The 25,398-nt window shown below is 48.2% G+C and overlaps 1 protein-coding gene across 2 annotated transcripts in view; it reads right to left on the bottom strand.

Moving 5' to 3' along the window:
- The window catches only part of BCR (BCR activator of RhoGEF and GTPase), a 91,718-nt gene that overhangs the window by 11,661 nt on the left and 54,659 nt on the right, over nt 1-25,398 (bottom strand). For both annotated transcript variants that reach the window (XM_054392470.1, XM_054392471.1), the window contains exons 3-16: nt 22,473-22,577; nt 21,778-21,963; nt 18,115-18,222; nt 17,168-17,228; nt 16,194-16,246; nt 15,707-15,847; nt 7,965-8,086; nt 6,623-6,791; nt 5,241-5,360; nt 4,412-4,487; nt 3,809-3,913; nt 2,978-3,052; nt 2,004-2,101; nt 1,227-1,358 (exon numbers count right to left, since the gene is read on the bottom strand). In XM_054392470.1, coding sequence (XP_054248445.1) covers nt 1,227-1,358; nt 2,004-2,101; nt 2,978-3,052; nt 3,809-3,913; nt 4,412-4,487; nt 5,241-5,360; nt 6,623-6,791; nt 7,965-8,086; nt 15,707-15,847; nt 16,194-16,246; nt 17,168-17,228; nt 18,115-18,222; nt 21,778-21,963; nt 22,473-22,577 — 1,551 coding nt within the window. The remainder of the gene's footprint in view (nt 1-1,226; nt 1,359-2,003; nt 2,102-2,977; nt 3,053-3,808; nt 3,914-4,411; nt 4,488-5,240; nt 5,361-6,622; nt 6,792-7,964; nt 8,087-15,706; nt 15,848-16,193; nt 16,247-17,167; nt 17,229-18,114; nt 18,223-21,777; nt 21,964-22,472; nt 22,578-25,398) is intronic.

Genomic DNA, 25,398 nt, shown 5'->3' with positions numbered 1-25,398 from the left:
TGTTAGCAGAAGGGCCATACAGATTTCTGGTTAGCAGGAGTGACACAGATAGGAGCAACCTGGTGCTGGCACTGATTGATCTGTACACAAACGTTCTTTTGAGCACCCACTACATGTCTGGGAACAAAAGCTTCCCCTGAAAACAGCAGGGCTGCCTTGGGGCTGCAAGGATAGAGGGACAGGAACAGGCCTAATAAAACTCCTTTAGACAATGAACCCTTCCAGAGCAGAGGTGAGATATGATCTTGCAGGCTGTCCTCAATCAGAGCTGATCCTGAAATGGCCTTGGCCTGTGTGACCACCACTCAAATGTTGGAGAAAGCTGTCATCCATGCAGTGATGAAGACTCAAATGCAAATGGGGGAGAACTGGTGGCATTTTTCAGTGTGGCAGAAAGAAAATGGGTATCTGGCAGGGCCTCTGCACTGTACAGCAGCCAGCCCAACACAAAGAATGTGCCCTCAGAGCAAGCATTTAAACATCCTCCTGAAGCTGTGGACAGACAGTGCAACAAACTGGAAGATGAGAGTGAACATCTGTTCTGCATGTCACTCTCCACTGACGGCCTGATTTCTCCTGCCTGAAGCTTCAGTGCTTTATCCTGCAGCAGCTCCCCAAGAGCAGCATCCATCTACAATCACCTCATCACCTCCCCTCTTGGATTACAAAGTGTCCTGTGCTGACGCTCAGCAGTGGAAATCCTTCTGAGATGCAGCCTGCTGTCACGGTCATTATATATTCTGGCCATGGCAGTTAGCAGGACAATAAGCCTGTCCTCCAAGGCCTTGCTGTCAAGTCAGTCACCTTCCAACACATAGAGAAGGCAGCATTTCTTCCAGGTGACCTATAGTGGGGACAGCATATTCACTGCTTCCTCTTTTGTCACAAAGGGAGTGTCCTCACCAGTGCCCAGGGCTTGGTGACAGTGCCATTCCTGCCTGCTGTGCACAAGTTTTGAAGTTAACAGGCAAATCAGGGATCAACACAAATTTTCATGACAAAGCATCCAGCAGGGGACTGAGGCAGGCACAGGGGACAAGACAAGAGGGAAAAATAAAGCTGCTGACTTCCTGCCCCTGAACCACACTGTGTACACCTCAATGGCTGGGAAAAAAAATCTCTAATGCTGAGACAATCAGAAGACAGAAAAAGCCTCCCTGGTGCAGCTCAGGACCCTGTTGTGTTTTGCAGCGAGGGCAACAGCAGTGAGTGGAGCTCAGCCTCACCTGGATCTGCCCTTTGCCCATGATGCGGTCGCTGCTCTCGCCATCCTCTTTGGTCAGCTTGGTTTTGTTGTAGCACTTCTCATAGCAAAGGATCCGCAGGGTCTGTGAACCTTCCAGCTCAATCTCAAACTCCTGCAGGGCACCAGGAAAAGCAGAGCCATGAACACCTCACAGCAGGACACTGGGCTCTTAATAATCAGTATGGTCTCCTTAAAACTCATCTGGAAGGAGCACTTAAGGACTGGCCCAAGCCTCCTCCCTAATGAAGCTGGTCTCAAAACAAACTCAGATTGTATTTTGTGCAAATCAGAGATTAAGATCCTTGATTCCTTAGTCTGGCTTCACTGATTTTCAGCACAACAAACTCACTCACCTTCCTTGTACTGAAATTTTCCTTTCCAACAGGACTTAATTGGCTGTAAACAGGCAAAATGTCTGCAGCTAATTCTTCTCCCTCACAATAAATAAAGCCACCTCCTTCAACACATGTTCACTTGTGCCTTACACCAAGCAACCACACATGCCTCTGGCTGAATGCTGAAATGCTGGACAAGACTTTGTTTGTGCTGAAAAGTTTCACTACAGCAGATCCAAGAGAACATCTTCTGCAAGTCCTAACAGCCAAATGAATCTGGCACACAAGAGCTTGCTGAGAGGCAGCAGATGAAGCAGAAGTGCTTGAGCATGCAGCAAGTTCTCCCATTGGTGGGGTTTCTGCCCTTCCTGCACTGATGCTTGGAAGAAGGAAGAAGTCACAGTGAGAACAATCCAGCCTACCTCATTCCAGTTGGGCTCTGTGGTGTCTCTGTACACTCTGGTTTTAGCCTTGTTCACGAAATACCCAAAGGAATCCACCTCTAATGTGCAATACAAATCTGAGGAGGGGAAACAGGGACAGAAGCTTTTTAGTCAGGGACAGAAACCTTTTAGCAGTCTCCTGATTTGCATGAATCACTTTCAGGGAATGTCTGCTTCTACCGCATCTTTGTATTGTACCAGTACCACTATCCAGCACAAATCTCATCATCTGGACCTGCAGAGTTGGCTTTATGGGGCTGAAGCACCAGCACACATGTGTAAATGACCTCAGCACAGACAAGCCCTTTGCCTCTATCAAGATTCAGGGGTATGCTACCATCCAGTATTTCCCAGACCAATCCACAAGAAGCAGGTGGTGTACACCAGTGAGAAATGGAACTTCCCCAGGTAGCCACTAGAGCCCATCAACATCAGAACCAACTCCAATGAGAGCAGCATCAGTCCAATACTCCTGAAGGAGGAGGTCAGGGGCCATCAGAAGTAATTCTCTTCACAAAGTGTCTATGTGGTACCTGGTGCTTTTGAAGGGCTAGTAAAGAGCTGCAGATATTGCCCCTATTTCTGACTTATGCTGCAAGTGGTGGCAGGCAGCACCTGGGAAGTCAGTGGTGCAGAGGCAGAAAGGCCAACAGACACTTCACTCCTTCCCTCCTGGGACTGCACACAGCTTAGGGAAGGGCAGAAGCCCCTGCCACATGGCTGGCTGAGCTCTGCAGCTCTTCCTAGCTTATCCTCAGCAATGGCTGAGCAGCATCTTTCTTTCCACAGGTGTCTTCTTCACTCTGTTTTTTCACCTTTTTTGATCCTTCTGTTAAATCACTCTCCTGAATTTTCACACATCTTTCTTCACCCCAGAAGAGAATGCTTCCCATTCTGTCACAGCTCCTATCTAGCTCCTATCAATACCTGTGTATCACAGAACTGCAACTCACTTGAACTTTGCTTGAATCCTATGGCAGAGTGGACGATGACATTCAGGAAGCCATAGAGCCCTGGAGATTCATCATCTGCACAAAAGACCCAAGGACTTCTGTTATGTTCACAGAGGAGCCAAGAGTGAAAGACAGAGTGATGAGATTGGTATTACACAGGTGAGTGAGCAGAGGGCAAACTGTCCCTACAAAGGATGGAAGGAGCCATTTAAGCAAAAGGAGGCTGTGCCAGGCTGTGTTGGCTTTACCTGTGATGCCTTCTGGCAACATATGATGGCATTTCTAGGGCCAACAAGGCAATATGGAGGAAACTCAAAGGAGAAAAAGTAAAATATAGAGGCTAAGTCTATACTAGCAGATGAAATAGTTATCTAGGATGGACAGTTAGTGTTCTTCCAAAGGATTCCCAGGCATAGTTCAAAGCTGTCCCAGGCCAGGACCCCACAGGCACTCCAATCCCTGGCATAATGGCTGCATGTCAAGAGCATTTAACAGCCAATGAATGCACACTGGGAGTGTCCAGGAATGTTTTACTTGTTTAAATGCAGCTGTATCATTTGGAGCTTGTACTGCTGCAGCAAGGAACATCGGGATGGCAGATTGCCCTTGTTCCTCCTGCTCTCTTGTTGTCTGCTGATAACTACTTTAACCAAACTACCCAAGCTGGGTACCCATGGTCTCATCCTTAGTTTTTCAGAACTCTCAGTTTGTAACTCAGCACCAGGCTGAAGACTGCAGCAAAAAAAGTAACAGTAAGAGCAGTTCTAGAGGCAGGCAGAGGTTTGTGTTCACAGCAGCTGTACTATGTGAAAGCATAAACCAAGCCCTCACCTTCCTTATTGATAGTGAGGGGAATGTTGTGGACTGTCTGAAGCTTCACACAGGAGTTTGTCAGCATCTGGAGCTCCACCGACGTGAGGGAGAAGCTTTTAAAGCCTACCAAGGAGATTCAAAGAGGGAGGAATTAAAACTCAAAACAGAGGTTGGATGCATGCTCCCTCCTTCTGGGAATACATGGGAGAGCTGCTCCCTGGGGGCCATGGTGCCCAGGTCTGCACTGCTGCTGCAGCCCAGCACATTTAGTTACTCTTTAGGGAGTAAGAAGTCTCAGGATGATGTGGGGAGCTCTTATTTTCTTGCAAAGGAGTGCAGATGTTCCCTCTACCTTGAAATGCAGAGAGCTCCAATCTCTAGAGTAAATGGGAAACTCCACACACTGAGTGCTCTCCCTATGCATTTCCTGCATGCAGCTGCAGGCAGAAGTCCCCTAGACAGACTCAGGGGTGCAGGAACAGAAGACACCCCTGTTGAGCTGTGGATTTCAGTGTACATCTCTTATTTTTCAAGGAATTGGGTCCTAGATCCCATCCCCTGGACTCCTGGTCTCTCGTAAGGTGACAGTATTTGCCCCAGTGCTAGCTGAGGGACACTCACATTTCTTCTGCTGTTCCCGGATGTTCTCTCTCCACTCTGCCCTTTCATAGTCGGATGAAATGAGGAATGTGTAACTCTGCCCAGGAAAAGAGAAGGAAACAGGATGGGCATTAGTCTGCTCCAGGACTGAGAGCAGGCCTGCCTGCCTCCTGCCCTCTTCCAGTGGGAGCTGCTCTGTGCACTGTCCTGGTGCTGCTGCCAGCTGTCCTGCACCATAGCTCTGGCAGTCACTGGCAGGGCTCTGGCACCATGCCTTCTCAGCACTATGCTAGTGCTAGCAACACAGAGCGGCTGCAACCCTGGCAGCATGAGAAGCCACAGAAGCTCTGTGCTATTCCTCACCACAAGGCCAGAGTGACAGGTTACAGCACTGCCAGAGCAGGGGGTACCCTCTGGCACACTGAGCATCGCACAGCACCACAGGAGATTGTTCACAACCATCCAGCATCCCTGGTGCCAAGTGTGGCCTACAGTCCTCAGGAGACTGCCTCAAGAGCCCCAAGCCTTGACCATGAAGGGGAGTCCAGAAGGCAGCTGCTGCAGCACCTCAGGTGAACAGAGCTGTTCCTATTGCTCTGCCAGGGCAAGTGCTGAGGCAGGGGATTCATTTCTAACCTTATTTGCATGTCACACTGGCACTGAAAAAATTACTCACAGTCTTAGACGTCATCATAACCTTTGGCGTAGCAAGGAACAAGTGTCTGCTGCTTGGAAAGTGCTTTCAGGACAGACAGGAGAGGGCATGAAGACCTTGTACAACAGCCAGATAGAAACACCCTCCCCCCTGACCTCTGTCCTGTACCCTGCAGGACGTCAGAGAGCCACTCACCTTGCCATTGCGATTGTGTACCCTGAAGGCCATGCTGGGAGACATCAGCAGGAGGAGGGACTCCTGCTCTGAGAGCTTCTTTTTCAACCTCTCGATCACCTTGCTGCCTTTATTGGCCCTCTGAAGGGTGGGAGAGAGAGGGAGACAGAGGCCACGGGTCATCTTCCAACCTCTGCCTCCATTTATACTGGCAGACATTTTCAAGGTCGACATTTCCTTCCCCCTGTGAGTGGCAAATGGCCCCAGCAGGATCCCCAGGGCTCCCTGCTGCTCAGGAAGTTTTTACCTGCAGTACCTCTACACCCAGACTTGGCTCTGTTCCCCAGTTGCAGCTTCCCCAGAAGAAGGTGCAGAAGTGCAGGGCACTGTCCCCACTATACTCTGTACTTTGTGTTCCAGAGGTTGCAGCAGCATCCCATCAGGCAGCTACAGCACTGCCAGGTCCTCCACAAGCATCTTTTAACTACGGAAGCTGTAAGGAACTTCTCTAGAAGCTACCCTGAACTCTCTTGCCAGAATTGCCTCCCACTCACCACCCACCAATCCACTTCCAACAGAGGTCAGCTAAAACCAAGGGTTTAGCTCTCTCCCAGCCAGAGAGAGATGCACCAGAGGCTGTATATCAGACACCTGCTCCTTATGAGTCAGAGGCTTCCACACAGCATTTCTCCTAACAGTTCACTTTTCCCAGGAGGCCCTCTTTGAAAGCCAGCCGGGACTGAGGGGCAGAAGCATGTTACTTGGAAGCACAAAGACAAGCCTTCTCAGGGTACAAGCAGGGTTATTCACATTCTGTTCTACACCCCAGCAAGCTTCCAACCTCTTGGAGTCTAACAGCTCTAAGAAAACATGTCCTGCAAGCAAAGGGAAACCTGGGCCAGGGACACTATGTCTGTGTCAGACTGTCCAGTCAGCACAATTGGAGTCCTCCAGGTATTTGCTGCTGCTTTGACACCGGTGGTCAGGAAAAGTTTCCAGTGCATAACTGAGCCTGCACAAACTCAGAAGTACACAGCCTCGGAACAAAACCACTTGCAGGACCATACCTGAACAGCCAGAAGCTGGCACACCACACAGCACAAGAGTCCCACCCTCCACATGGATGTTCAGGTACAGCACTCACAGGTGGTGCCATGCAAGTAGAAGAGCTACTGGGTACAACTGGGATCTTGATTCTGCCCCTTAAAGGACACCCCCATCCAGGCCATGCACTGGGATGAGCAGCACTGGGCTGCAGAGCATGTGGATAGCCCTGGATCCCAGAGCTGCAGCACAGCCTCTGCTGAACAGTCTGTTTGAGCACAACTCCCCAAGCTGTGCACCTCTGAATGCTTCTTCTCTCAGCACTGAGTCTGTACTTGGCACAGAGTGGCCCCCTTTACCTTTTCACGCTGGATGTCATTCTTGATCTGGGAGATCTTGATCTTCATGGCATCCAGTTCCTCATCAGGTACCAGTGGGATATTGGGCACTGCCTCAGACTCATCCACCATCTGGAAGCTAAGGTCACTAAGGGGGATGTACCATTTGCAGTCATACTGCTGGCTTTTCCTGAAAGACACAAGGTCCAAACCTCTTACTGTGTTTGGCAACACTCATTCCTCCTTCCCACAAGTCCTTCCCTGCTATAACACATAAGATACAGAAATGGGCACAACTTCACTGTGACTGGCATGCAGAAAAACTCTGGTAACGGCCTGCTTAACAGCAAGAAAGCCTAGAAAGCTTCTGGCTTCCAATAGCCAGGACAGCACATAGCAAGTGACTTGCTTTGTTCTCTAGTTCCTCAGCCTAAGAAACCACAAGGATCTTTTCCAACCCCCTGCACTCCCTCATGCCCTCCCTTTGAAGTTTCCATAGCTATGCCAAGCCCCTGACCTGGCTGCTACCTATGATTCTAAACCTAGGTGTCTTCTGTCATGGACAGGAGAGCCAAGTGGTGCAGATAAGCCAACATGGACAAACTTCCCTGAAGAGAGAAACTACAGCTTCTAATTCCAGGGATTTCACCAGGATAACCTGTTCACTTTTTAAAAGTTTGGTGAGATTTATTCCCTTTCCACCACTACTGTCAAAAACATTCACTCTTGGGAATTTCCCCACTCTTTTGCAGGTTCTTTCTTCACAAGCATGTGCTTCAAAACAGGCAGGGACTAGTTTTTGCCTGAGGAGGGCAAGAAAATGAGAGGGGTCTCCCAGAGCAGAACTTTTACCAAATGAAAAGCAGTCCTGTTTGAGGCAGGTTTGTTGGTAAAAGTTTCCACCTCATTTGTGAAAAAAGTCAGCAGAGCTGTCTGTATAGCTGCACCTGTGGTTCACACCCAGTCTGTTCATTGTACCTTCTCCAATTTTCTGCAAAACTGTTCACTGACTGTAGCTGTAAAGCCACCACGAACAACCTCAGTAACAAAAAAAAAAGTGAAGAATGGCACCTAGTAAAAGAAAGAGGAAGTAGAAACATGGATGGCAGTTGTCCAGGACACCAGCAGCTGTTTTTCTAGAAAGGCTTGGGGCAGGGGTAGGAAGAATTAACCTTCCCTGAGGGATCAAGCCTTGGGCAAGGTCTCAGATAACAGACAGTGCTACCCCACTGATCATCCCTTGATTGACTGGGTTATGGTTACTCAGGTTTAGGATATCCACATTCAACTGAAATTGCTGGCTAAACCCAGGATTCTGCTGAAGCTGAGGTGCAAAGCACACGGTCCAGAAAGAAGAGCTCACCCTCCAATCTGCTTCTTGAGCTTGGCACACAGGAAGAGATCAGTGAAAAGAAAGACATGGCGCAGCTTGCGAGCCCCCTCCACCAGCTCCACCATGAAACTGTCCTTCAGCAGCTGCCGGTGCTGGGGAAAAAAAACAGAGAAAATGTTTCAGTTACTGCAATATGAGCCCCAGATTTGGGACTGGGGCAACACATTTCTTAGGCATGACTCCTACAAAAGGTCTCATACAGAAAAAAGGAAGAAGGTTATTAAATGTCCCCTGCTATAAGCTCTGCTCTCTGCTGCTCTCTCTCCAGGGACAGCAATAGCCACATGTCTCCTTTATGATCTGCTTTTGGGTCAGACTTCAGCCTTCTCTCTATCACTCGTTCCTGAGCCCAAATGTAATTTACTGCGAGTCACTGCCCAGCTTCTGAGCACCCCAGGGCCCGACTGGCTGGCAGTGCCTCAGCCGTCACTCACCCGCAGAGGGCAGCACAGACCAGCTTGCACAGCAGCCTCCCACCCAGCTCCTGAACTCCACTTGCAGCTGCAAGAGGAGCAAACACCCCCCCAGACACCCCCATTCCCATTCACAACAGCAACTGTCAGCATTAGCAACTGAATGTCACTGCTGCTACTTACTGCAAGTGCTGTTCGGGGATAATTCCTGAACACAGCATGTATCTTGCAGACTTCTCACAACCCCTTACCAGCCTGTTTAACAGGGCCACCCTGATGTGCCCCCAGCCCATGCCCACTTCAGTTTCGTTTCTATATTATACAAACATGCCCCAAACCTAGAAGACAGAAATAAGCTGCACAACCCTGTTGCCTTTATTTCTGTTTTCTAGTCCCAGGGAGCTTTACAATCCCCTAAACAGGAGTCAGAGGTTGGTGGGCAGAAGCATTGCTTTCCTAATTTCCTTATGAGGGCTCCAGAGCTGAAAGACAAAAAGGCTGGATTGGCACTGAGCAGGTGGTTCTGTGCTGTTACCACTGACCAAACCAGGAGTTTCAAGCCCTGCTCTACGCTCTAAAGCTCTAGTCCTTCTGCTCTAATGTCAGGACCAGCAGGACTCTGGGTGCACACCTGGAATAGACAGCTCTCAGTGATGTTCAAACCAAAGTCAGGGGCATTCAGCTTCAGGCAAGTTTTCTTCCCATCAACACGTAGTATAACTGTCAGCACTGCCTGGCTTCAGAGCCAGTGCAACGAGGAGCCAGCAGCTTCCCCATCCAGGTTTGCTAAGGTGCTTTTTCCTGACCTGTGCTGTTTCCCTGCTATTCCAGCTGAGAGGATGCTCCTGTGACACAACACATACCACCCGTGCTTACAGAGCAGGGTGTCTGGGGTTGGCAGAGCTCTGCTAACTCTACCCAGCGCTCACCAACACTTCCCACTGCTGCTCCCTGCTAGCCTGCTCCTGGCCCGTGTTCCGGATGTGCCAATACCACACTCCAACCTCTCCATCTCTGATCCCCAGGCTGAGAAAGGCAGACAGGAAAACATCCACTTCCCAGGGGGGTTGGGATGGGCTCTGCAGCAGCATGCAGCAGGAAAGCAGCCAACTTGAGCAAGGCCAGGGCAGCCAAAGCAGAACTGGTGCCTGTCTTTCTCAGGTTATACCCCACGGGTTTTGTTCATTGCATGACTTAACGAGCCCTGAACACATTTACTGCAGAGGGTGTGGGAGTACAAACCCCCACCCTGCCTCTCCTGCTGCCTGCCACTCTTCCCACCTTGGCTCTCCAGAATGAAAACAAACCACATCAGTCCCGAGCACAGCAGGCACCATGGTAAGGATCACAAGGCAGAGAAATGCCCTTGCAGACATAATCCTTGTTTGCACACTCTGTCCTGCAGCACCCTAACCTTGTGGATACAGACTGGGAGGCTGCATTCTCCTGCCTGCAGCTGCACTAGCACCACAGATAGCTGCTAGAGCACAGAGAGCAGTGTCAGCACCCTAGCTCACACAAAGGCCCAAAAAACCTGTGGGCAGCAGCAGCGAAAGCTGCACCTTTCTCTTAGTAGCAGGAAGCAAGGCTACTCCTCCAGCAGGCTGTTGCACCATCCCTGTGCAGAAGCCTATGGAGATCTGGTGTCCAGCAGTGATTCAGGCTCAGAAAGGCCTCTGCATATGTTAATGTTTATTTTTAGGTGGGTGTGATCCCTTCTGGCTTCTCCTCAGTGGTTTTGGAGAGGATGCCTGCCTGCAGCAATGCCTCTGCTGCTGATGTGCACTTGTGTGCCTCCCCCTCCTGCCTGGCCACACAGCCAGGCAGGGGACCAGAAACAGCTGGAAAAAGAAAGAACTGAAGGACAGGAGGTGTGTTGTTGTCAGCAGCAAAAACACTCTCCGTAGCTGCAAAGAATTTTGTTTGGGAACAATAACAAAGCAGGGAAGGATGTTTTGTGAGCAAGCCAAAGCCCTCATCTCAGGTTTCTTGATCTGATGCATATTAATTAAGCTGCAAATCAGCTCAGCTCCTCCTGGGCAATGAGGAGAGGTGCCTGTTGCCAGCTCAACCTCTGCTCACTGCTTAGAGGTGTAAGGATGTTCTTTACAGCTCACTCATCTTTGCTACCCAGCATGATGCAGCACTGGCCCTTCCCTACCCGGCAGGGAAAGGGCATAGTCCTGAACTGGCTTTCTGCCCCACTCTGCCAGGCAGCAGTAGTGTTGAGCTGAGCCAAGACCCCAGAACTCTCATCCTTCACATCTTCTCACTCATGACCTAGCTGGGGAGGCCTCCTTGTGGCAAGCAGCAGGGGTAAACTGCCACAAAAGCAATCAGGTAGCTAAGGTGGATCAAGTGAGGAAGTCTCTCCTCACAGCAGCAGGAAGCTGGTATTAAACCTAACTACCAGCTTCTGTCAGTGAGCAGAGCTGCTGCTGGGGCTGGGCCCAACAGGCATGCCCCATGCTGCCCAGCACCAGCAGAGCAGAGCAGGAGTGCTTCCAGCAAAGGGACACATCCTTTGCTGCCAATGATTCATCTTGCTGAGAGGGTTCAGCAGGTCAGAGGGAGACAATAAAAGGATTTCCCAACTGGCTTACCTGATCCCTACCAACCCCCACAGTAAGGGAGCACAGGGCACCTTCCCAGACCTCCTGATATGAGTCAGCCCACTTACCCCACCCTGGGGGAGCCAGCAGCCTCCTCAGACAGGACTCCTGCCAGTCAGATGCTTGTGCCACCTCAGCTCTACAGACCTTCTCCAGCAGTTTGGGAACTAAAATTCACTTTGGCCAACTCCTCCCAGCCAGGGCCAGCAACAGCTATTCCTTTGGTGGCCTCCTCTAAACAGGGTGTCCTGAAACAGGAGGTCTCTTGGCTGGGTGATCCTGCTGCGCATGACATACAGCAGCCTGTGTGTAGGAAACCACCTCTACCTTGTGTCCAAGCTACTCTGTCTGCTAAGGTTACCAAATGTGCTGCAGTTTTCCTAAAATACCAAAAAAATACAGCAAATAAACATCCAAGAAAACATATCAATGGGATCAGAGCAGCAGAACAGTGGCCAAGTGACACCCTCTTTTCCATAGACAGTCCCAAGCAGTTGCCCAGCACAGGAGCTCAGCTACAGAAGATGTTCCAGGAGCATCTGCTCATAATGTATCACCACAGAGTGAATCAGGATCACCTCTAATCCCTCAAACAGGGCCTGGCCTGACTCTTATAAAGCTCTTGTACTGGTACTGTCCCAAGTCTTCTTTACAGGCCCTGCTTTCACCTGCTTCTTCTCCCACCCACCTCAGTGCTCTGGACAAAAGAGCTCTCCCTGTACATCCTTCAGTACTTGGATATCCTCTTTGGATTGCCTCTTGCTTTCCTCCTCCTCTTACCTCACTCAGTGAGCATCTCTCCCTCCTCTGCTTCCAACCTCACGACTACCTGCATGCTCATCTGTTCATCCCACAGTGGTTTTGTGCTGCTTGTGTATGATCAATCCTGCTGCTGTCAAGCACTGCTTCACTCCAGGAAGTGAGGCAGAAGACCAGCTTGTCTGAGACACATTCCAAAGAGTGGGATGTGGAACTACACCCACCTAGAAGCACAGCTGTACAAAAGGCCATCTCTTCAGTCGTGTGCTAAGGAAAGAGCTCAGCCAATGTGGTCACAGCAGAGGCCTGCAGCATGTGTGGGTGACAGCCCCAGGAAGGCCTGGCACGTGTGAGGCAGGAGGAGAGTAGAGGTAGGAGATGGGTATTGGCACATGTCAGTGAGGAAGAGGTGGTTTGGCTTTCTGCAGAGCGTGGGAAGAAAGCGATTCCTTGTGTGCGTGCCGGGAGAGCAGCACTGCAGAACATGGGATGCTCTGCCTAGGGAGCTCAGCTGGCTGCTCCTTCAGCATCTCAACAGCCTCCTTCTTTCCAAAGCTCCCATCACCAGCAGCTCTCTGACTCCAGCTACAAGACAGAATGAAGCATCCATAACCATTTTTAATTGCTCTGTGACCAACATCTGCCCAACGCCTCCAGCAGCAATAGGAACCAGGCCTCAAGCCATGCATGGTTGTCTGAGCCTAGACTTAGCTCCCAGTTTTTCAAAGGCTTTAGTCTGCATTTCTGTTCCTTTGCAAGTGTCCTTTGTCCTTTCCCTTCCTCAGCACACTTGGTCTCCACCAAGTTAAACAGGAGCCTAAGGCAATGACACTGAGTCCCTTGACTGCAATTTGACATCCCATTCAGAAGCATGGCAGAACTGCTTGCCAAGCAGCCTCCTCTCTCCAGGGTGAGGGAAAAGATGCACAGTAGCATAATCTGATCCATCATCTGATCCACTGGGCTTGACCCCAAGGAACTGCCTGTCAGCCCCTCCCATCTGAACTGGTGCCAGTAAGGCCAGACACTAAACACTCAGCCAGTGGAGTGACCCAAAGATCAAAAAGGCTTTAAGGCAGCTCCACCCCTCCATGCCATGTTGGGTTCATCACATGACATTAACACTTCAGAAAGGATGGAATCCAATGGCCAGGGCCAAGGTAGAAATGGCCACCACTCAGGCTGGTTTGAACCATCCTGAAACAAGATCCTGAGCAGAGTTGCCCAGCTGGGGTTGGATCTCCTGGCTCCTTCATATGGCAGCCCTCAGCAAACCACAAAGCAGAGAAAACCACAGCCAGTCTGGCAGGCAGCAAGCACCAAACCCTGTGCATGTAGGTTTAACCCATCAGTAACACCTTCCCTGCTAGAGCCTCTTCTGTCCCTCTGGTGAACAGTTTTACCCTCTTTGTTCCCATCCCCTTGCACTACCTCAAACAAATTAAATCTGGTCCACGCATCACAGAAAACTTTCCATTTATATGCATAAGGCTAGAGCTAGAAAAAAGCCCACTGAGCCATGCAGAACCAGGGGGATACCTGCAATGATGCAAGGGAACAGCAAGCAGGTTAGACTGAGGGGACACTCCCAGAGCAGGGAATCTCCTCCTGCAGAAGGGAGGAAGGCTGAGCTGAGGAGCCTGCACTCTCTTCTGACCTGCACTTCTCTCCTCAGCAGCCTGTCACTAGGGAAATTAACAACTGGCTGCTTTCCTCAGTTCAAAGCAATCCTGGAAAAAAAGAGCTGGAGCAAGAGGAGATTTGACTCCTCCCCACGACACACTCAAAGGGGAAGAATATTCCACATAAAAGGCAAGGACTGGGAAAAAAAGATAGACTGAGATCAGCACCTAAGCAATCCATGAGGGGAAAGGACTGTTTTCCCTCCTTCCTTTCCACCAAGGAAATTTCAATGGGAGGAAGACAAATAATGAAAAAAAGCCATCAAAGCAAGCTGGTGATTCATTGAAATAAAAAAATGCATTATGCATTGGGAGCAGTCAATTAGGAGAGGCAAACTGCACACTGTCCTGTCACCCTGGGGGAAGCACAAGCAAGATGAGTGGGAGGAAAGGATAAAGCAGAAAAGGAAAGATTTACAGGCATAAAACAAACCCAGCTACGACCCCAAGCTGAGCAGCCATTACTAACCCACACGGAGTAGCTGGGAGCAGCCTTGTGTCTCTGGATTACTATGCAGAGTGAAGATACCCATTTCTCCAGACAGAGTGGTGGCAACTGCAGCATCACCACTTTGAAAGAAGTGAGATCTTTGTGTCAAATGGCTAACAAAATTATTCACCACCAGAGTTCTGGAGTGGAATGCAAACTCTGTGAAGCATCAGAAGCAAGTCCTTTTCTTCCCTGGGCTCAGTGCAAGCTGTGTGCAATGAGGGAGAGCACAAAGGGTTCAGTCCCCTTCAGCATACCCACAGCCTTCTCCTTGGATGAGTCCCCTTCTTTCCCTCCCCACATCATACACAGAGTCACTGCAGGACCAGTGAGAACCCAATTCTGACAAACTTCCCCTTCCTGCTTTCTGAGATCTGACAAATACACCACTCCAAAAAGTGATCATCAGGATCATCCCCCTGAGCCTGCCCCTCTGCCTGTGCTCTGGCACCTCATTAGGATTCTGCATGACACTTTTCAAAGCCTGCATCCCTCATTGAGATGCTGACAGACAACCAGAGAACATCAAATGCTCCCTCCCCTGTGCAGGGACATCCTAGCCTGCGATTTCTGCAGCACCTCAATCAGCATCCCCTGTAATGAGGCCAGCTACTATCACTGAGGCCCTGCTGACTGAGGGCTGAGCCTCTTCCTCAGCCTCCAATTACTCAGCCCCTCCTCTTCTTTTCTCAGCTGCAGACTTCCTCAGTTGACAAAATGAGACAAGGAGCAAGACCTGCAGGACAAAGCGCATCAAATTCCCTGTACTGCAGCTTCCAGCAAATCTTTGTCAGCTGCAAATCAGTTTAACAGCTAAAAGCAAGCACATTTAGCTAGCAGGATTTGGGAACACTTCAGGAAGGTTGCTGGTATCTTAACAATCTCCTGGGCTTTGCAAGAGAGGTTTTTGTACAGGGTAATTTGGGACATTTTTGATCAGTCAGTGTCTCTGGCATGCTGCCAGAATTCCTCTTACACATACACTGTCTGAGCTGCACCTCTCTTTTCTCCAATCTCCTACATCCTTCTCCCTCTTAATAACTTCTGTCAGTCCTGGATTTTCCTCATCAGGAAGGACAGAATTGCTTTCTAATGAAATTAGGAGGCAGATAAATTGAGCCCACTGAGGCATACAGGACTTCACCATTGAGTATCTCCATGCCCTCCTTGCATGCAGATAAAAGAACTGCACATCTTGGATCTTTCTGGGTGTAGTCCAGCTCCTAGCAGAGCTGAGAAGAGTTCTATAACACCCATAGGAGTCCAGCACTTCCCTTCACTTCCCCAAATCATTCTATTTTTCTTGCTTCACAGTCCCATTTACACCATTCTTCTTTAGAAATGAGGATTCAAAAAGTGAGTTTTAAGGCAAGGGTGAAGGTTCTGGAAAACTGCCTTTCCTAATCTTTTATGAATTCTGGTGTTGCCTCAGCTTTTTCTCCTCCCAGGCTTCCTGTTTGGTTTCAGTGTGTGGGTAAAACACAAATCCATTTAGTGCATAGCATAGAAATTGTGTATGACAAATGATTCAACACAGTTAAGGACAAGACTCTGAGCACACTTTTTCTCTAGGCTTCCAAACTGTTTTCTGAGCAGAAATCAGAGGGATCTGTTCCACATCCTTTAGAGAGCAAGGACACTGCATAAACCGTTTCTTAGCAACAAAGGAATTAATAGCATAACTTCCTAGTCTGCTCTGAAGAAAAGGCACAACCAGCATTTAGAAACAGAAAATAAGGAGAGCAGGGAGCCTGACCTCCCCCTTCTTCACAGTCATGGACTGCCGGCGAGGAGTGATCTCTTCATTGATGCTGGAGAGGAAGTTCTGAGAGATCCGCAGAGCATCCTGCAGGAGTGGGTGATCAGGGTGGCTCACTGGAGTGTGCTTGAGCAAATCCTGACATCAGAAACACAAAGAACAGAACCATGAGAAAGCAGAAGGGTCTGAGAGCTCCTAGCTAGAGCTGTAGGACAAGGTGCTCCAGCTTCTTTGTACAGATTGGAGCAAGGCTGTATCTCTACAGGAACAGATCTCTGCACTTCTTGGTAACACCACTGAAGAGGAGGCAGAGTCCTACCTATGTAACTCCTTCCCCTTAGTATAAAGGGAAGAAACTCCTATGTAGCATATCAGGTTTATTTTTGTAATCTTGCAGCTCCATGGAAGATCCATGGAAGATTTGAAGGGTGAAGAAAAAGAGGATAGCAGCCTAAAATTTGCAAACTACCCTTCAGATACTTACATGCAGGACAAGCGTGCTGCGAGTCACTCGATCCACTGGCTTGTACAGCAGAGCTGTGGAGAAAGAACAGCAGGAAGATAAGGAAGAAGCAGCTAAATACAGCCCCTGCAGAGCAACCTGTCCACTATGACTGAGCGTGCAGGCTCAGCTTTGGCAACCAAGGAGTTCCTAGCAAATCCCCTTCTCTGAAGCTCCTGTGCTGCACAGCCAGCAGCACACACACGGACACACACAGAAGAAGCAAACATGCTCCACAGGGAGCAGATGCCCACTTGTGAGCACACCTTGCCAGCCAGGGGACGAGGAGCACACAAGGTGGAACAGAACAATGGTACACAGCACGGCGTGCTTCCAACCATGCCCTGCCAATCTACTTGCTCCCACAGCTCAGATTCAGACCTTGCTTGCTTAAAGTTTTCAAGGAGGACCCTGCAAGGTTGACAGTGCAGCCCTCCCTTCTAGAGCTCAGCATAACACAGAGTGCTTCCAAATCCTGATAACAGGCCAAAACAAGAAGGGGATCCTTTTTTTAATATTAGTGAGCATGCAAGCTTCTTGTGACACAGGTTGTATTCTACTGATGTGCATAGAGACAAGCACCATGGAACTTTGGTCATGGAAATTGGAACCAGGCTCTCTAGATGCTACCACAGGGCAAAACCCATATAACAGTAACTACTGGGATTGCAGGTAGCAAATGTTATCTCAAGCACAGCAGTCCTTTGGTTGGGGTGGTTTTGCATAAAAGGACTGATGAGGTTTTAAGCTGGGCAAGGGGCTTCCCCCCATGCATGCATACAACTTGGTATGCACAAGCTCTGCTCCTTAGCAAAAGGAGATGATTTCCCAGGTAGAGCCAGAAAAGACTCCACAACCTTCCAGCATTTAAAAAGGAAAAACAAGAGAGGGGAGGTTTGGCAACAGCCTCCACACAGTCCTAACAAACCACAGTCTCCTCTGCATGTATCACTCACTTTCCAAGGAATTTTTCGTTGTCTGATCTTTAGATTCCTTTGTGCTTCTAGCCTTTAGATTCTAAAAGAAAAAGAAAACCAACATAGCAGATGGTCAATCACCTTGAAATATCACATGGCAATGTAAGAGCCTCTCTGCTCCTCCAAGGGTGTGAGTGGAGGACAGCCCTAGCACAGTTCAAGTCATGAAGGGAAAATGTCTTTTCCTCCTTGGAAACAGTTCTTTATCATAAAAATCCAAAGGAACATGCAATATTAAAGGTTTTTGGGAGCAATGAACACCCCAGTATTGTTCAGCACAGATTATTTATCTGCTTGTTTCCAAGGATACACATGTGAAGTTCACATTTTCTTGGCAACTGAGTTCTTCAAGATGTAATCGTCTCAATATAAAGTATCAATGAACCCCTGGCACTGCAGGCAATGCTGGTGGCCTGGGAACCCTGAAAACAAGGATTCACAATGCTTTGACTCAAGATACTCCTCTTAAGGAGAGGAAATCAGAGCAGCCTAGTGAATAATATTGCAGCTGACATCTGACACACTTGTCTTTTCAAACAGAGCCACCTTCTCCTCCTTTCCACACCAGTGAAGCCTGCAATTTCCCCAACTGCCATAATGCAGGCCATTAAGGATGGCTTTTACACCCCAGCCAGCATCACCATTAGCAAGAGAAAGAGCTGAGAAACTCAGATACAGCTTTCCTTTCCAGGAATGCATGAAGAGGGCACAGAGCAGGGTACCAGGGTGGGGCAGCACAGAGAGGCTGCCAGCATGATAATCTCTACTAGCCACAAGCATGAACTGCTGTCAGAACATGAGCTGAAGCAGCTCACAACTCCTGCAGAAGTCAGGGCTGCAATGATACTTGGAGGATAGAGAGGAGTGCCATGGCAGGGCATTAGTCAGATGCAGACAGCTCGTGTGTCTGAATAGCATGACATTACCTCTGAGATCTCAGCAAACTGAGCGTTGGCTTGGCAGCATTTCTCTGCTGTCTCCATGGCAACTTCATAGTTATCCACAAAGGCCCGGTACACTCCCAGCTGGCTGGCCTGCAGGAAGCAAAACAAAACACAATGAAGGCTGGGGAAGAAGACAGTTTGGGATGGCCAGCCTCAGGATCAAATGATCAGATCATGTTTCTTCACAGCAGAGTGATACAGGGAACAGTGAGAAGGCCTTAATAGCTTGTTTTAAGCACCACCTGTGCCCCCATCCACCCAGTTCCATCTATCTTGAACTAGCTTGCTTGTGAAGGATGTGGAAGCCTGTAAGAATGACACATCCTTATTGCTGCCATCTATTTTTCCCTTCTGAACTGCCAGATTAGTATCTATTAACATTTTAGCTCACTGATGTAACTGGAGCTGCTGGCTATTTCCCACAAAATATGAATCAGGCATGATTCAGCCCAACAGCACAAATGTGACCCCAGGAAGCTATTTGTTGGGATTTGCTGATGGAGCCACCAAACCAAACCCAGATATCAACCCCTATCTGCACTGGTGAATATCAGCAGCAGAGTGCTGAAAATACTGAAAAGAGATCCAGAGGACAGTCTGCTTGGAAGGCAGTGACTGCAGCACCAGCTGACAGAAGAACGAAGTTTTTTGCAGCAGGAGGAATATGAAATGGGTGCAGAAGAAGATGGAGCAGGCCTTAGAGTACAGTGACCAGCTGTTATCACCACTGCTCTTAGCACTGATCTCATTTGCTAACTTCAGAATGGCAGCCACATTTGTACCAGAGAACATAAGATCCAGCCTGGGGAATCCCTGGGTAGCTTCCCAGCTTGTCTGAATTGCAGAGCTGGGTTGGTGTTGCAGAGCTGCTCAGGCTACGCTGTAAACATCTCAGCAGCCTGAGCATGCTTGCAAGTGAGTGGTCAGCAGCGAGCCAACAGGTGGAGCACTGGGAAAGGCTCCATCAAGCAGAAGTTTGTTACTAAGGAGCCTTCTCTCAGCTTATTATTCTGCAGCTGCCCTAGCCACTTCTTCCTGAGATGTGCAAGGCACAGCAGGTAACTTTCCCACAAACAGGGTTCTTTTCCTCCCCTGCTCTCTCACAACCATTTGTGTTTCCCATTTTCTATGGAGCTCTGTGCAAGAGATGCTGGATGAGGTAAAGCTACTCTCAGGGAAGCATTCCCTGTACAGATGTCTTTGAGGACAATGAGCTGTTTCCTAGGGCACTTTTTTCTGAAAGATGAGGAACCTGTTTCAAGCCTCATACAAAAATCCCACGGTTAGGACGGAAGCTGAAGCAAACTGTGCTCACTCACACCAGGAGCGTGGAGAGAATTAAATCTGCATTTGCCACTGGGACACAATCCTGTGAGGAAGCTGCTGTCAGGATTACTGACCACTGCAGGGGTCATGACATTTGGGTTCAGGTGATGCCAGCTAACATGGCAGAGCTTTACAGTTTTCCCATTCCTGTGTTGCTCTTTCATTTCCTCTTATTCCTGAACAGTCTTTCATTTCACTCCTCTAAACATGCCATTGCAAAAACATCTTTTTTTCAGGAAAAAAATGAGCTTCCAATCTAAGCAATAATGCCCTCACATGGCTGGTGTGAATTTTCTGTTTTTCAACTAAACTGAACACACTAAAAACTAAAACTTTGGTAAAAAGAACTGGCTTTTGGTTAATTAATTAATTTATTTTTAATTCCTGAAACCTATCAGTGACAACATTTGCTAAATATTTATTCATTTCCACATGCAGTTCTGAAGTGTTTCCTTTTCACTTATGAAAAATACCTCCAAAATACTCCCCCAAAATGAGAAGCATATTTCACTCCCACATGCCTGCCACCTTTTGTTCCCTTTTCCTTATGTTTCAACAGGAAAAAGGTGCACCAACAGTCACCGATGGTCATACTTTGTGCCAGACCACATGAAATTTTAAAACTACCTTTAACTTCAGTCCACAGTGCCTTGTTCTGTGTGACATTAAAGAAAATTAATGTCCTCAGGGATCTCAGGATAGTGACAGACATTCCAGTGCTTATCGTCAGATTGCGTGACAGGCCCACAAGTAAACAGAGCCTGCTCCAAAAGTTTGATGTACAACCAGTAGAGATGTCTTGCAATGCCTGATGCTCTGGCTGTTTCTCCCATCTAGCTGCTTCCCATTGCCTGCCAACAATTACTAGCTCTATGTCATCCCAAGAGCTCACAATTCCCACTGATACTGGAGCGAAGCACCATAAGCTGAAACTGCTGAGCTAGCTCCAAAGCCTTCTGCACTGGGGCAATTTGCTCCTTTGCTTCCAATACTAATGCAGCACAATCAACAATTCTGTCACAAGTGCAGGAAAATCAAGGGAACATAAAAAACAGAGTGTAGGAAGGGCTTCACTCCTGCACCCATGATCACCATCAGCAAGAAATGGTCTTAAGCAAAGGCCTGAGTAGCTGTGTAGTGAGCCAAGGTTTGCTCGACAGCCAGCAGTGGTAGAGAGTACATTCAGGTCGTCTTCAGTCAGTGCTATCTCCACTGCTGCACTAAACTTCCAAAGCAGTTTGTAAGGCTTCAGCAGCCTTCTGTAGCTTTGCTTCAGCAACCAGCGGCAGGTGGTTTTGTCTTCTTTAACCAATTGCTCCAGCTGCATACCAGGAACTACTCACCAAGGCACCAGCTTGGCCCCTCCTGGTTAAAACATGCTCACAGTCCAAAACAGATTCCCATATTTTTATCTTGAGCTGCTAGCATGCATGGAAAACATCATCTTCCAGGCCCATCTCTCGCTGCTACACAGGGGATAGGACTGGTGCTGGACTACACAGCTGCTAACAATTGAGTGACCCTGGTAAAGCACACTCCTCATCCAATAAACCCCTCAGAGGAATGTCACTCCTACCCTGAGAATTAGAGGCCCCTCAGTGGAACGCAGAGATTCTTTTCTAAAAAGGAAAAACCAGCTCCTTTAATGCTTTGCTCCCTGCATATGCTAGGGGACAGGCTAAAGGGCCCAGAGGAATCTCCTACAACACAAACAATTTGTCATCTGGCTCAGAAACTCAGCAATTTTCATTCAGCCTCAGGAATATGCTGTGTATGTCTTTGTCGTGTCCTGCACTCAGGGAATTTTGTTGAGTGTGCTTGAAGGATTCTCAGCAGCAAGTTGACTGCATCAGCAGAGCAGCAAGGAGAGTATCAAGGCTAGATGGTAGTAGAAAAGCAGAGCCAAAGGTGATGACCATAAACCAGAAAATCAGCCCAAGACAGAGCAAAGCACCAGAGAGAAGGAAGCATGTGTGAGTGAGCTGAGCAGCACCACTCAGCTGTTGGTGTTCAGAAGTGTGCTGATGAACACTGCACTCTGCCACTTTCCTCTAAATCAAATGAATTGACAGCACTGCAACGCCCTAGAGATTCAGCACCTCTATGAAGCTGTGTCTGTGTTAGCAGCATGGCTTGCTGGAGTCTCTAATTAAAGGCAATGAAACAGCCACTTCTGCTGGAGGTCCTTCTCGGCAGAGGCAATGTCACTCATCTCCTCTAACCCACTGTGGACTTTCATCCCTTCAGCCTCTGCAGTGATAACCCAGGGGGATCACACCAGCAGTTGTGAGATGAATGAGAGGTAACAAACTGACTCACCAGCTTTTGGAAGAGGTCCCCTACACGTTGCTGGTGACTCCATTGCTGCACTCGGGGAAAGAGCCCATCATAGAATTCTTTGTGGATCTCATAGAGCTCAGGCACTTTGAAGAATATTGTCTCAATCTGCTGACTAGTCAGCACAGGCTGAGAGGTGGTGGCAGCTGCTTTCAAAGGCTTCATAGGCTGAAATCAGGAAAGGAGGAAATCAGGCTCATGCAAACCAAGTACATTCACCTTTGCCACATTACAACCCATCCCTCCAGAGAACTGTTTTCCATTCTATTAATATTTGCCTTCACACAGTTCCTGAAAGCTAGACTCTAGTAAGTTCTCTGGTGGGGATCTGCCACCTTTGGTAGGTGGATTTTCCCAGGATGTTGATTGTGCAATTAAAATCCCTTCATACTCTCTTCCCTTAATCTCTGTCCACCTGTACAGCAATGTGTCTAATAAAGCAGCACAGGATACTGAAAGACAGGTCTCTTGGATACTGCCACACTACTAACTCCCTGGGTGTGCATGATCTGGTCCTTTCCTTAAGCCTCTCTTTCTCTGCTGGAGGAGTAAACAGGTACCTTTGCACCCAGCAACTTGTAACCCCTAGTGTGTGAGGTTCTGGGAAACTTCGCATGGAGGCAGCAGTGAAAATTCAAGTACCAGTGTTTGAAATAGTATCTGTAACCAGCACTTACCAGCAGCAGAGCCTCCAGGTGGCTCAAGTAGGTTTCCTCACTGGCCAGGATTCCCGACAGGACCCATTTTCTCATCTCCAGGCCTTTCTCCAGATCTGGCTCACTCTATAGGAGGGTGGGGAGAGAGAAAGGAAAAAACAAGGCTAAGGACGGAGAGTAAAAGATATAATTCAGCTGATCGTTGGGCTTTTTGGGTTACTTTCAAACCAAAACACCCCAAACAATCAAAACCCCCATCCGTGCTTGTTGTCTTGTTTCTAGAAATACACAAACATAAAGCATTAAAGAAATTCTTGTTTACCAGCAACCAGCTTCAGTCAAGTCAGCCACATTTGGTGCCTCAATTACATGTCCAGGCCTCATAAAATCCAAAACACAGAACTTAAAAATTCAGAATTTCTCCCCGTAGACAAATCTTAGGGACCCCTGGTTATGTGCAATTCCCTCCCTCCTCCCATAAGGGTTCTCCATGATGTTACTCCAAAGCCATGTTTCTCTGTGCAGACAGGACCCCTTGCCCTGCACCCACACAGGGGTGTGTGGGTATCCAGCAGTCACTGCTTGGCACTGCTGCTCCGGCTGCTCTTTCTCCCACTCTCTACTGCTCACTAAGTTATTTTTCAGTGCCATCTTGCACAATATCTATTTTTAGTTAGAAGATGGAATAATCAGCACTGCTGGGAATGCACATGCTGATTTTCTTATTGGGATTTCACAAAGGAGTTCTCAAGCAAAACAATTGGAGAGGAAAACAAACAAATAAATAAATTCCTGGGCCAGTGCACACATCAAGGGAAGACAGACATCAAGTATTAGGAGAAGCAGGAATCCCCTCTCTGCTGAGTGGTTCCTCTCAAAACAGGGATCTGAAAAATGTTTAACCTGATCAAGTGGAATTGAGTATTTCCAGAAACTGGCAAAAGTGTGCCCAAACAATGGCAGTTATCACTAATGAGACACCCTCCTTTCAGAGAGCCTTACTTCTCATTCTTTCTATTTCTCTCCTTCACAGAAATGTTTTTTTGCAATTCTTGCAACCTGTGTTGTTAAATGTCTCTAAGAACAGTCAGAGGATACTTTTCCACAGCTTTAGGTAGGCTGGTTGGGGCTCCATCCTACTCAATCTCCAAGGGAATCTTCAGCTATTGATTTCAGCAGCAGGAAAATCAGGAAACACAGCAGCATGCTCCCTTCTCTTGACTGAACACAAAGCCCTATAGCTGACCAACAAAGCCTCATTTAATTCAGGTCCTGCAGATCTGTGAGGTTTATTAAGGACAGAAGTTGGCTATAGGTAAGCTCACAGTGACTGTCCCACTCAGAGTATGACGCTGAGCCCACAACCACACAAAGAGGGATACTGATCCTCATGCTCCCAGATATTTCTGGACTGAGTTTCATCCATAAACATCCTGACTTTTGAACACTTCCAGCAAATTGCACAGGCTATTTTCTAGGCTAAGAGATCTTGCTGCAACTACTGTATTAAAAAAAAAGAAAAAAAGTTATGAGGTGTCAAACACCACTATCACCTGCTAAATAAAAGTGTCAGACAGAAACTATTCTAAGGAAACGGGTAAGATTTACACACCCGTCAGGTACTACATAGAAAAAAAAGAGCCTGTCTTTACTTCCCCCTTCAGAGATGCTCAGTAACAACCACAGTGCCTTTTAAAAATCCTGGGCAGGGTAGCTCAGAGAAGCCAAGAATCTGTAATTCAGTAGCTGTGTTCAGAATATTTTAGAACACTACCAGTGTTGAACTACCTGGTAACATGAGTGCTGCAACAGATCCTGCGCATCTCTGCCTGCCTCAGCTCAGACAGAAATGTGCACCAAGGCTGTGACCATTCCTTAGGGTTTCTGCACCTGCAGCAGCCTGGGTGTCCACCTTGTGGACCATCATGTAAGGCACAGTACAGAGACGTAACCAAGAGAGACAGCCCCAAGATGTTTCACAAAGACTGCCATCATCCAAAGAGGCAGAGATGCAGCAGCCCTGCTGCAAGAACACCACAACACTTCCAGCTTTCCAAAGATTTCTTATGACACTTAAAACATAAAAATGCAGCTTCACAAGCAAGCATTGAGAAAAACTAACAGTGCTCCAAAGTGCCTACTGCTGGGGCTGAGGTAACTGCTTGATATTGACGAAGCACTATAATGTTCTTTTGCAGGTTCTCCTAGAGGAGGTGAGGATCTGAATACCAGCTGGATATATCTGTAACATCTGTAAATAGCAGCACACAATGGCAAGTTATTGAAATGATTCAAACTTCCCCATCACCACAGTGGCACAACAGTTTTCCTCTTCACAAATAAAAGCTTTAATTTACAAGGCAGTTCTTGCTGGGCACCATCAGCTGACAGAGACAGCATTTTCTGCCTGAATGTTAATTTCCTCCCTTTAAAAGAGATGTGCTTCCAGAGAGACAAACATCTCCCAGGACACACTGGAGGCCTTCCTTTCTGGCCAGTACCACAAGGTCACTTTGCAAAGCACACAGCATTGTCCTCACCCTTTTTGAACAGGAGCATTTTCCAAGTGCAGTGCTTGCAGAACTCTAGCCTCAGATGCAGCCAGCAAGGGCAGGGCCTGGCTGCTTTAAGCTACACCACATCAGTTGCTGACGAACCCTGGGGGGAGTTTATCCAACAAACATGACAAGGTTTCCAACGCAGTACCTCAGATTTACACAGAGTTGCCTCATATGTGTAAAGATGATCTCCTGCTGCTCCTGCTGTGTCAGGGATCAATAGGACACCGTAGTGCCGCTGTGTGCATTGTGCTGCCACTCTGCATCTCCTCCTGAGAGCCAGAGCCTTGACAAGAGTGTCCTCCTGAGGGAGGCCTTTGCTAACAATGGCATCTAGGGCTGCACTAAGCAGCACCTCTTGCAGCAAGAGGAACATCTGGAAAACAGCC

This window comes from Indicator indicator, chromosome 26 (genome assembly GCF_027791375.1).
Source record: "Indicator indicator isolate 239-I01 chromosome 26, UM_Iind_1.1, whole genome shotgun sequence".
Classification (NCBI taxonomy): Eukaryota; Metazoa; Chordata; class Aves; order Piciformes; family Indicatoridae; genus Indicator; species Indicator indicator.
This window is presented reverse-complemented; position numbering and strand designations above follow the sequence as displayed.